Raw genomic sequence first — 16,658 nt, 5'->3', positions numbered from 1 at the left:
GGTTTTGGGGTGAAAAAGCGTGGCTTCTCTGATGGGGTTTATTTCTCTTCCTCCCCCACCCCTAACATCTGCCGTGCTGGGAATCCCAGGTCTCCCCAGCCAGGCCACGTACGCGTGTCGCTAGCGGAGTTAAGGCCTCAGGAGCGTGTTCAGCCACGCATTGTGGGGGATGCAGTACACAAACCGTTAAATTTTCTTCCCCTCAGCTCACAAATCCATTTCTCCAGCCGATGCCAAAGCATGTGCTCCTCTATCAAGACCATATGTACGCCAAGACCCGAGGTTTTCAAGTCAAGGTGTTTTTGAAATACTGGAGTGCAAATTAAGTATTGGAGTAATCTTAACTGTCTTCTGGGGGTGGGGGGGGGAAGAAAAAGAAATAAAAAAAAATTTCCCCTATCAGCCTCACATATAACTCAAAGGATTAAGGGAAAGCTAAACTTTGATCAGAGTCCAACAACTGATACCAACCATGAGACTTTCCAGACCTGAAAGCAAACCAGAAACAAGATCTGCTTCTCCATCTTTGAGGCAGGCCAACTTTTCGGGCATGTTTTTAGGCTAATGCTTAGGTGTTTGCTTTGTTTGGGGTTGGGTTTGTTTTTTCCCTCCCTCAAGTTGCTATATATCATCTTGTGTCACCTTCTGTCCCAAAGGTGACGCCGGACCTGTAAGAGAATGTGAGTAAATTGCTGATGTTATTGCGGGTGCTGTGGAAAAAAACGATGGGGATTTAAGGTCCCCGTCCTTGTAGGAGCTCATTAACAGCCTCGTTTGCTTGGTGCTGTTTGGTTTTCCTGCCATCTGCCTCCCTGAGCAAACATCCAGGCTTTGCCTTGACAAAAATAGAAAATCAATAACGATGGCAACAGTCATGGGATGCTTTTTCTCCTGACTTCTAAACCCCTCTCTGTTCGGATTGCCCACCAGTCTGTTTCATTGCCTTCTCCAACCTGGCTGTATCTCTCCCTCTCACTCTTAGAGGGTCACAAGGTTTGTGGGGTTTTCCCTTCCAAATTTTGTTTAGAGTCAAGAAAACACCGGGCTTTGCAGGAGTGCCAGGCAGAGTTCGGTTCATCTCCCAGAAGCATCCACAAAACCCCCTTCATAACCTTCTTACTCCCACTCTGGAATTCCTGCCTATTTGGGATGTTGTGGTTCTCACACAAATGCCTGATGATGGTATTTAAAAAACCAAACCCAAGCACAAAACCCACCCCAAAACCACCACCCCAACACCGAAACCCACCCCAAAACCACCACCCCAACACCGAACCCACCCCAATACCACCACCCCAACACCGAAACCCACCCCAATACCACCACCCCAACACCGAAACCCACCCCAATACCACCGCCCCAACACCGAAACCCACCCCAATACCACCGCCCCGACACCGAAACCCACCCCAATACCACCGCCCCAACACCGAAACCCACCCCAATACCACCACCCCAACACCGAAACCCACCCCAATACCACCACCCCAACACCAAAACCCACCCCAATACCACCACCTCAACTCAACAAACCCAACGCTTACGTTAATACTTGGCTGCTTATCTCCATCACTCAGCTTCCTGTAATTTAGTAACATGCAAACTGCTCTGAGAAGGAGGAGGGAGGGGAAAAACTGGGAGCACTCCGAAGACTCTTGCTCGGGTGTTGGGTTGGGTTTGGATGTCATGGTTTGGGGTTGGGTCGGGTTGGGTTTTTTTTGGTCGGTTGGGGTTTGTTTTTCAGTGGGTTGTTGTTGTTGTGTTTTGGTTTGTTGGTGTCGGGTTATTTTTTCACACAAGCTGGGATTACAGCAGAACTCTTTATTTTCTCCCCCCTCGGTGCTCGAGCCCTCTCTCCGCAGCGTAATTAGGAACACATTGATTCTTATTGCAGCTGGCAGCTGCTCACTATTGCCTTTTTCAGCTTATGACCCCCATAGTCCCGCTGACCTTTCCTGGGGTTAGTCGTAGGCCCTTTTCATTGTGATGGGCTAGAAGTGGCTCATGTGGAGTTGATTATTTCCTTGCTTGTCTGGCCTTTTTGGTGCCATAACTCCAAGTCACTTCCATTTTCTTCCCCTGCTTTTGGCTGACCACAGTGAAAGGAAATGCTTTTGCTGGCGACAGGATCGGTTTGCACGCTCCACTGACTCGATTGAGACCCTGAAAAGAGGGGAGGGGGAGGGTAATGAACACTGTAGGTGCTGCATTTGCTTTTTAAAGGTCGCCGTTAATGATTGAGTGGTCATTAAGCCTTCCTAAAAATGAGGCTTGGTTGCCTTTTAGTTATCACAAACCCACATAGCGGTATTTTAAAAACCCACCCGCCCGCCGTGTCCCTTAACGCCCGGCAGCCACGTCTTCAGGAGCGGTACAGGGGGGATTATGTGGCGTGTGGGTGAAGGCGCCGGTGTCAGTCGCACGGGATGGGTTTTTGAGGCTTCCCCAGTTACCAAAAGTCCCAGGACTAAACCTCAGGGGTTAGTCCCTAAAGCCGCCGGACAGACTGTCGGTTGCTACCGGGCTGCTCCCCGGCACGAAAAGCTAATGAAGTCTATATGCCAGCTGTTACACTCATTTTGCCAGACCCCAGGAGGACAGCATGAAGACAGTGAGTGATCAAAGGCTTTGGAGATCACTGAGGAGCCGAGCTGCAGGAATGTCTGATTGCTTTCTCTTGGAATGCCACAGGCTTCAATACCTCTCTCCTTTTTTTTTCTTTTTAAGGTGTCTTGGTGGGAGATTTAATGATCTAACTACGCTCGCTGGCGCTGGAGGCACGGTGTTTCGGTTCATTCGGGGGGGGGGTGTTCGTTAGCTCTATGTTGAGGTGCTTTGAAGCTGCAGGGGTGGGTTTTTTTTTTTGTTGCTCAACCCCGAAGAGCGAGTTAAAAACCGAAATTCCAGAACCCAACTGGCCGTGCTTTGGGTGTTAAATCCCACCTAGCGTTACGAGGCCAGGTTGGGTTTGGAGTCGGGGTTGTGTAGGGAAAGGGTGAAGTCTGTAGGCCTTACAGCCTGGCTGTTTTGCCTCAGGCCTGCAGCCCTGGACCACCAGCTCCATCACTTTTTCCTGGGGCTTCTCAGAGAACCCCGTCGGCTCTGAAGGTGGAGTGGGGCAACCTGAATAACTCCCTCTGTTCCCGAGTGTGCTGTTTCCTTCCTCCTCCTCCTCCTCCTCCTTCCCCTCTTCGCTCTGGCCTTGGCTAGCCAAGTAGGGGTGGGGGGAGAGCAGAGAAGAAAAGCCTTTCCCGTTTGAGCTTCAGCGGGCCGAAGGGGCTCACTGAGGGTCAGGTGGGTCTTGGAGGGGAGCGATGGAGAGGGAGTGAGGGACTGGTTAGATTGACCAGTCTGAGGTGGCAGGAGGATAATTCGAGGAGCTAAACTAGAGGGAATAAAACCAATCTGAAACGGAGGGGAAAAAAGTGGATGTGAGATAATGCTCCTTTTAGCAGTGACTCTGCCCACAGCTGCAGGGGTGGAGTAGTTCGTGGTCCAGTAAATAAGCAGGGTGGGTTCTCAGCTGTCCTTTTGAAGGACACAGGATACTCTTGGGCTGGGCACTGTATGAATGTGCAGCTCTTGTGTAGAACGTTTTTTGGGGGGGGCGGGGAGGGAGGCAAGAATGGGTAGGAGCGAGTTAACTTGGAGGTGATAGGGTAAGTTAGCTTCACTGAGTGGAGCAGAAACATGGAGCCTTGTGTTGAAGCCCACTGGCTTTCAAACAGTGACAGATGTGAAGGAGAGGAAGTCGCTGCAAGGGCTAGTCTGTCTCATCTGCCCAGATCAGAGATGAGAAGCCCGCCTGGCCTGCGCAGTTCCAGTCTCTTCCTGTCTCAGCCCAGTAGGTCGTTTTGGTAAGTCCATGTGGTGATAGCTGCTCCTTGGCCTGGGATGGCCTGTGTCTGTCCTGGTGAGGTCTTCAGGCCTTGACAACTGGGTGATGGTATGCAAGCTGCCCTGCAGAACCAACCCAGCTGATGTGACAGCCTGGCAGTGAGGAGAGCCCTGCTCCTGGACGGGGAAACCTCTCTGGTGTGCCTAAAGGGGCTAATTATTGCATACTGTTCCCCTCTGTTTGGAGTTAGCTCTTGATGACTTATTTTGCTTGCCTGTAGACTGCATCCCAAAGGTCATGGGGCTGAAACAGTGAGCGGATGGACGGGCACATGTCTGTGCCCATGGCTGTTTGCTGAGGGGGTCCTTTTGCAAAGGGTTTGCAACAGATGAGATGTGCAACCAGAATTATGTCATCTTCAGAAGTTCTCCAGCCATTAATTTTCTCCAGAAGTACCAGGTATGCATTTTTGTACATCAGTGTGCTTCCAAGGGGCAGACATCCATTGGAAGGGTCAAATGACGATGTCTCGTGGCACAAGTCCATTATCTTCCTCGTTTCCCTCGACCCACAAGCAACAAGTTACTTTAGAGCTGACAAAGAGGTCAAGTGCTGGATGAAAATAGCTGGAAGGTGACTTCAGGTGAAGGTGTCTCAGTGCAAGTGTTCCCAGGTGAGCTCATCTTGGAGTTCGAGACACTGAAATGTCCAACCAACGTGCTCCTCTGGTTACTGAATGGGAGTTGAGGGTTCTTGGAATGATGGCAGAGTGGAAGAGTCACGCTTCTCCATCCCCCAAACCTCCTAACGCTTGGATATACATCACTGCAACCTTAAAAGAGGCAAGATTCCTCTGTTGGGTTCCTGAAGACCCTAAAGCTATGAGCTGTGGCCTCGTCCTCTTCTCTGTGAGGAGCTTTGCTAGCGACACCAAGAAAATGGCAAATCTTTTTGGGTTGTGTATTGCCCGTTGGGTCCCCAACACCCCGCCCTGGTGTTCCCACCCTCTACCAGCAACAAAGAGGTTTCTGTGGTTCCGTCAGAAGTAGATGCTGGAGAGACTTTGTCCAGATGCCTGTGTGTTGTTGCTGAAAGATGCTGCTCCAATTAAAGGGAATATATTTATCTCTTTTTCTTTCCCCCCTCCAGCCAAAGAACTTTGGTCTTTGTGGCTTGTTTTGTGTACTCGCCGCTTCGCGGTTGATCTCCCCAACCCCGCGAGCCTGCGAAAGCCAAACTAGTAGGTCAGAAGAGGAGTAGCTGTTGACACTGGCAGCTAGGAACATGTAAAGAGAAAGATAAACAGAGGGAAATCAGAGCCTGGATAAAGTAGATCTCCAAAGATAAAGTTTAGCTAAAGATAATGAGCTGGCCTTGTTTAAAAAGACAGCTGCAAAATAACCCGGTAGCTCCATGTGCCGGGGTTAAAGTTGACCCAGAATATACGTTTCATTGCTTTTCATAAATAAATAGTGGAGGGAAGATTTGGCAAAAAAAGCAACATTGCCCCCCCCTCACCCCCCCCCACCCCTGCCCCTCTTCAGCAAAGTGTTTGATGTTAACAAGTTCTCCGGGGTGTTTACTTTGTCCTCTCGCGCTCGCCGGTGGAGCGGCTCCCTCCCGCCCTTGAACCGAGCGTGAATTCAAATAAACCCACCCGCTTTCCTGCGCGGCCCGTCTCTTCTGCCGTCTGCCTCTTACCCAAACAGCCCCGATCCTTCTTTGGGGAACCCACCTGGGCATGTGGGATTCCCGTTGGGGTTTTCTGAACAGCTGAAAGGCATATTTTTTTCAACTCAAACTACCCGGAAACGGGAGGAGAGCTCGGCAGCGCTCCTTGCAGCCCGCTCAAGCTGAAAGTTGAGAGCCCAGGGCTTGATATTTTCAGGGAGAAGCAGCGTTACAGCTAGAAAAATACAGAGCAAACAGCTCTATAAACCCCAGAGTTGATTCATTTATCATTACTGGAGTCTTTTCCCCGTGCTTATGTGGCGTAGCTGTTTTGCAGTGATGTTCCAGTGAGAAAACAGATTGTCTTTAACAATAAACCACGGGAATAATTTTGCTGGCGGTACCTGGATCTGGCTTCTCAGGAAAGCAACCGGCCCCGCGAGCGCTCGGTTAAACCAGGCTCACTTGTTTCGGCAGAGCTCGTAGTAACCGCGTCGGCCGCGTGTTTACGGGCGCCCCTGATAGATGAGATGCTGGGAAGTGGATGCTGAGCGTTATCGGCGGCCACATTGAGAGGCCGGGCTGATAAATGAAGTAACTGCGCTGAACGAACCCGGGTCTCGTTCCTCATTGTGTCGCACGCGGCAGATAGAGAGTTCAGTGAACGACAGCTGCTGGAAGGATGATTTTGGGGAGGGTGGCGTGGTTGTTTTCCCTCATGGAGAAGGGAGTGTTTGATGGAGAGACCGTTTTGGAGACTTAACGTGAGTAAGGCTGGACTGGATGATGTTAAAAAGGGGTCTTTTCCCACCCAGATGGGACGATCCTTGAGTTACGCTGCTGGTTTCATGGTTTGATTTGTATTTCACAGGTTTCCTCACTTGGTTGGGTGGGGGATTTTTTTTTTGGGTGCTGCCATTGAGATAGTCTCTAGCAGAGTGGTCAGCCATGATCCAGGCAAGGAAGGGGGTGTCCTCTTGTAGAGGCAGGCATAACAGATTCCCCAAAAGCTTATAAGAGAAAGCAGTATTAATTTGGGAATATAAATGACAATGAGATTAATATTGGTGATTTCCTCCTCCCTCCCCCCAAAAAAAACCCAGTAGGAATTTGCCACCATTTGACCGTAAAGCAGGTGAGAACCAGTGAGCGGGCAGCGTGTCGCAGCGACCTGCATTTAGAGCTGCGTTTGCGGCGTGTGGATTCATAAAACCTTGTAAAACAAGCGCAGAGCCCGGGTGATAGATGGTCAGATGATTATTGTTTGCAAACAATATTATCTCCCATAGATAAGCTGTTTACTTTGGGTTTCAATTTCTCTGCTTGGGAAGTAGTCTTAATTTATCAAGGCAGCACGATTCGGCGCGGGTGCCTCGTACCCCAGCTGTGTGGAGGGGGTGGGGGGGGAGAAAGTCTTATATTAAGAATAGCACTTGGAAACACAGTTAAGTTCAACTTCTAACTCATTTTTACAGATGGTTTCTATATTGCACAGAATATTGGCTGTTTCCTGGTTGCGCTGCTGCTTCTTTTCTTTCTTTCTTTCAACCCCAAACACTTTGTTGTGAGAGAGTTAAAAGACTTTAACTCCTGAAAGTCACCGTAGACATCTGTCTGTCTTGTCTGTTTTGTAGCTGTTTCGGTGCCTCATCTTAGCCTGGAACTCGGTGCTTTCAACTTCAGTAATCTGGCGCTATGCATCCAGATCCCGGACACTTACAGGCACTGCTCTTCGTCGCTGCCGCTGGTCTCGTCTCAGCCACGAGTTCAGGTAAGGCCACCTCATCTGAGACGACTCTCTTGGAGGTTCAACCTGTACTTTTGAGTGAGCAACACTTTGAAGGGTGTTTCAAAGCAGGTTAGCAACAATCTGCCCTTATAGAAAGCTCAGGGTGCTTAAACATGGCCTTAAACTGGATCTGTGACTCGGCTTTTGGAAACCTTGGCCCAAGACAAGTGCTAGAACGTTGGAAGGCCCTGGCTTACGTAGGTTTGTTCTCCAGGATCTCCATGGACTTCGCTGGACGTTGATTTTCTTTCCTGCGTGCAGCGCATCATGTGTTCCCGCGGGGTTGGGAAGGGTTGGAAATTTACAGGGGGGGTTGGGATTGGGGGGGGAATCGGCTCTTCGCAAGGCGAAGGCTGGTGCGTGGCTGCAGTTGGAACAGCTCTTGCCTTAAAAAAAAAAATAGAAGGAAAAAAAAAAAGAGGGGAGAAGGGATGGTTTTAATTGACACATCTGCTCTGTGTAGTCAGCTTGTCTTAACGTAACCACACAAAGAAGAAGCTTTTACTACTTTTAGCACTTCATAGCCGATCGTTATAAGCAAATGGGATAAGTTTTATTTTTCAAGCAGTCACAGGAGATAAATTCCAGCTGCGGGGTCACTGCTACCAATTTTTGACTCCTGCGCTGAGCACAAAGCGTTGGTGTCGTAAGCCAGGGCATGGGGGCGAAGATGAAAGCGGCGGCGGTGCCGGTGCGTAGCCTTCGGTGGCTGGAGCAAACCCAAAAGGTCGTCGCTTTTCTCTTTACCTTTGGAAATTCAGACTGAAGTAATGGGGGAAAAAAACTGAGTTTTCTAATTAAAAGCTTAAAAAAAAAAGACATCTGGAGTTCTGTGAGGTGCTGGGGTACCGTTTTTTCTGGATTTCATCTTTTTTTTTTTTGGCTAAGCCACGCTTTTAATTTCCAGTTGTAGTTTATGCAGACAGTTTCTGGTTCTGCAGAAAACGTGCAGTTTCTCATCTGAAACTCATCTACGTTAAACGGAGCTTGGATGGGCTGACTTGAGAAGAAAAGCATGAGCTGAGGGCCCCACCTACAAGAAAAAAAAAACCCCTGTAACCTAGTTGGATGCCATTTAATATCGCCTTGACCTGAACTCTCTGGAATTCCTCAGTGTGTTTACAAACCAGAAATTGTTTTCCCCTGCCACTGCATCTATATTAAAATTAATTTTTATTTATTTCTCCCCCCTCCCTCCTTATTTCTAACCAAATTAATTGCCTCCCTTTGTACAAAAATCTTTAGCGCAGAATTCTGTAGGAAACAAATGGAAATAATTCCCAGCGCTTTGTTGGCCGGGGTAAGAAAAATACGTCCTCCAACAAGCAGGAATTTTTCTTCTGGCAAATAAAAGGCTTCTTATAACCAAGTTTTGTGGAGCTGAACCTTTTATTTATTGGCAGCTTTTCCCATTTCTGCTCATCTTTACTCGGTAAAGATAACGGGTGCCCAATCCATCACTCTGGTCCTGATGAAAGCCACGTCTTTGGAATGAACAAGAGACTTTGCTGGGCTTGGGGGTGGGTTTGTTGGTTTGGTTTTTTTTATCCTGCTATTTTTAATTAGTTCTGCAGACTCAGAGCCGGTTCTGCATAAATACCTGGCAGGCTGCTAGGATGTCTAAAACGTTTACAAGTCACGTCCGGGCCTGCTTCGTATGGGACAGATCAGCCACGGCTGCTTGTTCCCATACTTCCATCTTCTCTTCTCTTCAGGTGATGGCTGCCACCTCCCTCCACGTAAATCCTGTGGGGTGGTGGCTGTGGGAAGCGTGACGCCTTTGCCACGCGCTTGGGGAACGTATTTTACTCTTCCCTGTATGCATGAAACCCACTTTGTTTAATCACTCGTGGCAGAGTTGGAATCTTTTTAAGAGTTAACAGGGTTGGAAGAGGCAACTTGGGTGTCACTAACAGCTTGGGGTGTAGAGACCCTTTTATTTGCTGGAGTGAGATCTGAGTCTCCAAGCAGCAGCCTAGGGAGCGAGCAGCGGCCTAGGGAGCGAGCAGCGGCCTAGGGAGCAAACGTCACTTCAGAGCAGGTTCTGGCCAGTCTTTCTCCGTCAGTCAGCACGTCATTAACCTCGTGATGTGTGCCTGTGCAAAACACAGCTTGCCAACCCCATAAAACTTCTCTTTTTTCCCTTTTTAGATTTAACTCCCCGCTTTATTTCCGAGCCCTTGTCTACTGTCCAGAAGTCCGGTGGGCCCGTACGACTGCGCTGCGCCGCCGAGCCCGCCGCGGCTCGCCTTTCCTGGCTGTTTAATGGGGCGCCTCTGGAGAGCAGGGTGGGAGAAGTGGAAATCCAGTCGGGATCTTTGACAATCGTCTCCCTCAGCTTGGCGGCGGCCGGTCGCTATCAGTGTGTCGCGAACAGCAGCGTGGGTGCTGTTGTGAGCAGGCCTGCAACGGTGTCCATGGGCAGTAAGTTAATTCTTTTTCTTTATATATTCCTTGCTCCTTGTGTACTCTGTAGGCTTCAGCCAGCTTGTATGGTGTGGATTTCTTTGACTTGGAGAAAGCACATGGTTTCGGGGTGGTTTGGGGGTTTTCTTGGTAGGGCAGTGGTTGTGGTTCACATCCAGGAAATATTTCAATTATTCAGTGAAATAACATTAATTTCCCTGGAGGTGTTCAAGGCCAGGTTGGATGGGACCCTGGGCAACCTTGTGTAGCTCCAGGCCTGGTGGTTGGTGGCCCTGCCTGTGGCAGGGGGGTTGGAACTCTGTGATCCTTGGGGTCCCTTCCAACCCAGACCAGGCTGGGATTCTATGATTCCCTGAATTGACCTGAAAGTACAAGGTTCCCTAAAGCTTCTTTTCAAAAAGGATCTTCTTGATGTGTCAATCATCTGATCTTGAAGGGCTTTGGAAGAAGAGCAATGTTTTCCAGTGGAAAGGATGATGAGGGTGGGAATAGGATATTCCTCCATGAGCACTATTCAGGGCAGGGGGTTGTGTCTGCTTGGGATCATGGTGCTGTCTCAATCAGGCCTTTGTCAAGCAGGGCTTGAGTGATTTCTCTGTAAGGGTACCTCATCTATGGAGCATGTCCAAAACCCCCCTGGGAGGAAAATATCTTAAAAGTGAGAGAAGGAAGTGTTTTGGTAAAGTACTGACCCATAGCAAGACCCTCTCCAGAGAGCTATAAGGGTGGCTAACATAGAAAAACTTCCCAGCTTCGAAGATACTTTGAACCTGGAGGGAGCAGGAGGGAAGTGTGAAAGCTGCTCTCCTCCTCCTGAAGGTTTCAGCAGCCAACTCGAAGATACTGTTAGGTGTCTGCTTGGGTGTGTGTGTGGGGTCTTTCAGCTATCTCCCCTTGCTTTGCCTCCAGCTGCTTGAGGGGTCGTAGCAATTATTTTACCCCACCACCCTTCTCATGGAAGAGCTGGCCCTTCCTCTGGTAGGACACTGACATGGGAGGGTTTAGACTGTGGAAAAGACCACACCTGTTGATACCACTGTCCAAACGTTGCACTGGAGAAAACAACCAGCTACGTTTTAAACATACATACTGAACTAGTAGTGCTTTTCTCCTGCCCTTTAACCTTTTTCCCTGATTCTTCCCTAGGTCTGGCTAGTTTCGATACATCCCCAAAACCTGTTCTTGCAGCAGAGGAAGGGGGTACAGCTCTCATTGGGTGCACGGTGCCGGAAAGTAACCCGAAAGCCCAAGTTCGCTTCCAAGTGCGGGGAAAATGGCTGGAACAATCAACAGGTGAGGTGGTTTATGCTTCTGGTCGGCCAACAGAAAGAGCCAATGAAAGCTTGCTGGGATTTGTTCAGCCTGGAGAAGAGAAGGCTGCAGGGGGACCTCATTGCAGCCTTCCAGTACTTGAAGGGAACAGAGAAACAGGAGGGGAATCAACTTTTTAAAAGGGTAGATGATGGCAGGAGAAGGGGGATGGATTAAAGCTGAAGGAGGGAAGGGTTAGATGAGGTATTAGGGGGGAAGTTTTTTTACAGAGAGAGTGGTGAGGAGCTGGAACAGGCTGCCCAGAGAGGGGGTGGATGCCCCATCCCTGGAGGTGTTCAAGGCCAGGTTGGATGGGGCCCTGAGCAACCTTGTGTAGCTCCAGGCCTGGAGGTTGGTGTCCCTGCCTGTGGCAGTGGGGTTGGAGCTCTGTGATCCTTGGGGTCCTTTCCAACCCAGACCAGTCTGTGATTCTATGATTTCTTCTGGAACCTTGCAGAACTGCAGGTGGCTTTATGGAAGCCTACCTGTGCAAGCTTAGCATCTGTCACATGGGAGTGTGATTTCTTCACAAATAGATTGGTGTCTCTGACAAGTTATTTAAACAACTTGGAAAAGTTTTTGTTTAAAAAAGCAAACCTCTTTATATTTATCTTCTTTTTTTTTTTCCCCTTCCCTGCTTGTTTAGACAGCTACCTAATTCTTCCATCCGGAAACCTGCAGATTTTGAATGTATCTTTAGAAGACAGGGGATCCTATAAATGTGCAGCCTACAACCCGGTCACTCACGAGCTCAGAGTAGAACCCGCTGGCCGTAAGCTCGCGGTCACACGTGAGTATTCAGCTCAGCTTTCCAGAGTTTGCTCCACCTCAAACTGAGCAAATTAACCTCCCTGAGATTTTTTAGCGTGGGCATATCAGCCCAGATAACCCACTGGGCTCAGATACCACCTGACATAAAACCCACCCCACGTTATTTGCTCCAAGTTCTTCCTTCCCTCGCTGGGGAGGAGCAGCACGGTTCCCACTCGCCAAGTCTTGGCTGTGATAAACCTCTTCTCCTTTCCTCCAGGCTCTTCGTCCGGTGGCTTCCGCATACTTCACCCCCTGGCACCCCAGAGCCTGGCAGCTCCCCGGCACAGCTCCCTGATGCTGGAATGTGTTGTCAGTGGGTTGCCTCCATCCTCCATCCACTGGGTTAAGGACGGCCGGGACGCGCTGAGGAAAAGCAGGTGGAAGCTGTTGCACTCCCATCTGGTGACGGAGCGGCTCGAGGCGTCGGACGCCGGAAATTACTCCTGCGTGGTGGGAAATGGATCTGGAGTAGTGAAATACGTCAACTATTCCCTTACTGTGCTGGGTAAGAAGTTGTCACACCTTTGGATACTCGTTGGGTTTGGCACCTGGCTGCAGTGAGCCCGACGTTCCTCCTTATTAGAGGGCAAAGATACGTTCGTAATGACCGTATCTCCTCATCTCTCCCAAGTTAAAACCTGTAACTGTTTATCTCTTCTAAACCCTTCTCAGCCTGAGCTAATTAAACAGTAAAGGAGAACAAATTTTTAGGGAAGACCCACTCTATTTATTTTTGGAGTGCCAAGTGTTTTATGGGATATGGAGGCAGTAACGTGCCAGGGATCAGATGTTTCCCTTTTGGGGCTTGTATATAAGCCAGAAGCTGGCCATGGGAGGTGATGTGTTTGGCTGAGGACAAACTCAAAGGCAGAAAGAAGTCTAGCTGGTCTCTTTTGTGTGGGTGCACGTTGTTCTCACCATCCCCTTTCCTTTGTAGCAGGTTTGCCTGTCATTTGCCTGTGGCTGGTTTTGTTTGGCTTTTTGAAATGCGTCCATTAGAGCAGCGTGGAAAACAGGTTGTTGAGTCAGTGGTGTGCTCATGTGGCCAAGAAAGCCAACGGCATCCTGGCTTGTATTAAACATAGTGTGGCTAGCAGGGCCAGGGAGGGGATTGTGCCCCTGTGCTCGGCACTGGTGAGGCTGCACCTCGAGTGCTGGGTCCAGTTCTGGGCTCCTCACCATAACAAGGGCATTGAGGTCCTGGAGCGTGTCCAGAGAAGGGCAACCAGGCTGGGGAAGGGGCTGGAGGGCAAATCCTCTGAGGACCAGCTTAGGGAGCTGGGGGTGTTGTGCCTGGAGAAGAGGAGGCTGAGGGGAGCCCTTCTCCCTACCTCCCCTGCCCTGCCAGGAGGGTGCAGAGAGGTGGGCGATGGTTTCTTCAGCCAGGGGACAGGAGATGGGCCAAGGGGAAATGGCCTCAAGCTGCACCAGGGCAGGGTCAGCTCAGATGTTAGGAAAGAATTCTCCTCTGGAAGAGTTGTTGGGGCCTGGCCCAGGCTGCCCAAGGAGGAGGCTGAGTCACCAACCCTGGGTGTGCTTAACAGACAGGGAGATGAGGTGCTCAGGGATCTGGTTTAGCACAGGATGGGAATGGCTGGACTCAGTGATCTCAAAGGTCTTTTCCAATCTGGTGATTCTGGGATTCTATTGACTCACAATCCACCTCTTGTCACTGGAGAACTATCTTGAAAATGCAGGTAGCTTACTGACAGCGTTAATGTGGGTGTGACTCTTTGGAACAGAGGGGAGAGACCCTTAAAATAAAGAGTTGTGTGGGGAAAAGAACAGCTTTAGGCTGCGTAGAGCTGGAATTACGTGGCACTCGCTTGCCTAGCGTTTCGTGGGGAGGGGGTTTTTCCTCCCAGGATTTGAGCTCAGATCATCAGCTGGGTCATGCAGGTCAAATTGTCCCTTTCCCTTTCCAGAACCTGCCTCAATCTCCAAGGGACTGCAAGATGAAACTGTGGCCGCCGGAGCGACCGTGCATTTCTGGTGCGATGCCCGTGGAAGCCCTGCTCCCGCCCTCACCTGGCTCCACGACGCAGTTCCCCTCCGGCTCTCTCCGCGGCACCTGCCGGCGGGAAACCGCCTGCGGATCCGTGGAGCCACCCAGGGGGACTCTGGCTTGTACCAGTGTGTGGCAGACAACGGGGTTGGCTTTGCCCAGTCCACGGCGAGGCTTCACGTCCTGCCAGGTAGGAGCACTCACAGCCCTTGGCTCAAATGAGTTGCTTCCAGCTCAGATGAAGCGTTTCTACTTCAAGCTTTACTCTGCTTTGGGGTGGGGGGGGGGGTTCCCTCCCCTACCCTGAGTTGATGTATTGATTTGCTTCTGACTGCTGTTTGTAGCAAGTCTTACAAGGAAGGTGCTTTCAGTTGGATTTGAAGTGATCTAGGTGTTTCTGGGATGGTGTGCTTCCTTGATGCTTAAAACCTTGATTTCCAGCAGCAAGCTTTGGCTTGAATTTGATCTCACTGATGCTTAAACAGCATCATCAGGGTCCTGTTTGACTGGAGGACCTGGTGTTAATAGTATTTGCTGCCAAGTAATCATGCCTTGGGGTTTACAAAGGAGTCACTGGATGTGTGGTTCATGCACGCTTCCTTGCACCAGATCAGCAGGTACCAGTAGTCTTTTGAGTCACCTTTTGGTCCAAGATACTTCCCAATAGCTGGAAGACTTGATTTCAGCTGGTAGAAGGGTGCTGGCAAGGCCTTTGCTGTTCTGTTCTCCTGTTGTGTGTGGAGTCGAAGCTTCTGACCTTCCCTGTGCCTCTTGAGACTGACATGAGCTCCGTGGGAGGCTGGTTGAGCAGATGTTTGGTGATCTGGCTGGCTGAGGAGTGAGCTAAGGCAGTCCTGCCTGCACTGTGTTCCTCACCAACGGGTCAAGCCTTTGTTACTTAGAAAACTCCCAAGTGTGGCTCGAGTGTAGTTCTCCCATCAGCCTTCTCTAAGCTCAAGCACAGCCTTCCTTACAGTGGATAAGCTGGAAGCATAAAATGCTCAGTCTGTTTCAGGCTTTAAGGGAGAAACACCTCAAAATAAGAGGTTAGCAGGAGGTAGGTGGTGGTGGGGATGTTAATAACAGCTTTAAGCTCCCCCAAGTCCCCTTCACAAGGGCTGAGGTGCAGGTTTTTAGCTTTGTGAAGGGACTCTGTGCTTTCAGCGTCCTGCCTTAGCAAACTGAGCTGAATGTCAGTGGGATTTAAGGCTGCTGAAATGAATAAGCAGCTGAATATTGATGGTTCTTTGTTGCCACCGGTTAGAGTTTAAAACTGAGATTAAAAATAAATCTGCAAAGGTGCTTAAAGCTTCACTTGGAGGAAGGGAAAAAAGAAGACAACTGAAGGACAGCGATCCCATCACGCTGCCTACTGAGTAAGTTGTCACCAGACCTCGCTGAGTGGAAACACAAAGCTAAATGTCACCCCAGGAGTCAGGCTGTGCCCCCTAGAACACTCAGATTGGCCTCAGATTTTCTTTCACAGCAGCAAGTTGAATCGTAATGTTGTGTTTATTAACTTGTATCGGTTTCTAATTCATTGTGCTAGCTGCTGGTTATGGTGCAGAGGGTGGTTAAAGCCATTTGGTTTTGATATATAAAAGTCCTTAAGTAGTTTCTGGGAGCTGTTAGGGTCTTGAGACCAGTTCCCAACCGTGCCAAAAGACGTGCTCAAACGTTTACATGGTGGAATGAAGAATTGGTGCCAGGTAACGCTTCGGAAGCACCTGAGCGGCAGTTCCAGCGCCTTTCTCAGGTTGTAGGATCAACTTCAGCAGCCCTCAGCCTCAGCAGCTCATTCCTGTGATTTGTCTTGTGTGTGTACACAGTAAGAGAGAAAAAATGGCTTTTATTTTTCCCCCTTCTTTATTTCCCTTCCCTTCTTTCTGCTGGATCTATTCCACGACGTGATTCATGGTGCGGTCTTCAAGTGGGCAGGGCAACTTAAGCCACCATCATAGCGAGAAACCACCGAAATGTGAAACGATGGCCTGAGGATCCCATATTTTAAGCCTTTTATTTTGCTCTAGACAGTTGTGATGGTTCATGAGAGGCAGCAGATCCTCCCTGGGGTTGTTTAAGCAGCGGGGAAGCGAGGCCGGGGAACGCCGATGCCGTTTGCACGGCGTGGGCAGAACGCGACAGTGGCTCCGCTGCCGTGCAAAGCCGGGGTGTGGCGGTGGGTTGAGGTCTGCCTTGCCTGTTTGCACCCCTCTTTCAAAGAAGAGGTGGCAGGTGGGTTCGTAAGGGGCATTGTAAGAGTTTCAGCAAGAGGACAAGGGACTCCCTACCTCTGAACCCTGGGTCAGCTGAAGGGGAGGCGCCGTAGTGAGCTGTGACATAACTGGGTGTTGCAGAGACCGTGGGTAAAAGCCATTGAATAGATTCTTCTGAGGGCTGAATTTGGGACGTTCACTCTTCCTCTGGTTGCTGTCAGAGGCAGGGGTTTGGGTGCACCCAGCCTCGGGTCTCGGCACCGCTCCTCGCGTGTTGCGGTGGGTCTGGGTAGCCAAGGAAGAAGAGAGCAGCTGAGGGGGAAGGGATGGCACTAGAAAAGCACCAGCCAAAAAACCCCAGTTGCGTAATGACACAGCGGCGAGGCGAAGGCTGGTTTCCACGGGTAGCAATTATGCCAGAAACATCCCCCAAAAAAAACCCCAGAGCACTGGATCCCAGTTGCTTAATGCACATTGTTACCCTGGGGCGTGTTTTCCAAAGCAAAAACCCAACACAAACTCCGTGTGGGCTGTTGACAACTCCCCTCTTGCAGCAATAAACACAGCGAGGGCCGCAGGTCTCCTGTC

The 16,658-nt window shown here is 50.0% G+C and overlaps 1 protein-coding gene across 1 annotated transcript in view; it reads left to right on the top strand.

Moving 5' to 3' along the window:
- Nucleotides 1-7,204: 7,204 nt before the first annotated feature.
- The window catches only part of CDON (cell adhesion associated, oncogene regulated), a gene marked incomplete at its 5' end in the record, with an annotated part of 32,121 nt that continues 22,667 nt past the window's right edge, over nt 7,205-16,658 (top strand). Inside the window, 6 exons of the mRNA XM_084274932.1 lie at nt 7,205-7,280; nt 9,450-9,722; nt 10,872-11,018; nt 11,683-11,826; nt 12,067-12,354; nt 13,775-14,044. Coding sequence (XP_084131058.1) covers nt 7,205-7,280; nt 9,450-9,722; nt 10,872-11,018; nt 11,683-11,826; nt 12,067-12,354; nt 13,775-14,044 — 1,198 coding nt within the window. The remainder of the gene's footprint in view (nt 7,281-9,449; nt 9,723-10,871; nt 11,019-11,682; nt 11,827-12,066; nt 12,355-13,774; nt 14,045-16,658) is intronic.

This window comes from Gallinula chloropus (assembly GCF_964237585.1).
Source record: "Gallinula chloropus genome assembly, chromosome: 24".
Lineage (NCBI taxonomy): Eukaryota > Metazoa > Chordata > Aves > Gruiformes > Rallidae > Gallinula > Gallinula chloropus.
The sequence above is the reverse complement of the archived record's forward strand: the minus strand, read 5'-3'. Positions and strand labels throughout refer to the sequence as shown.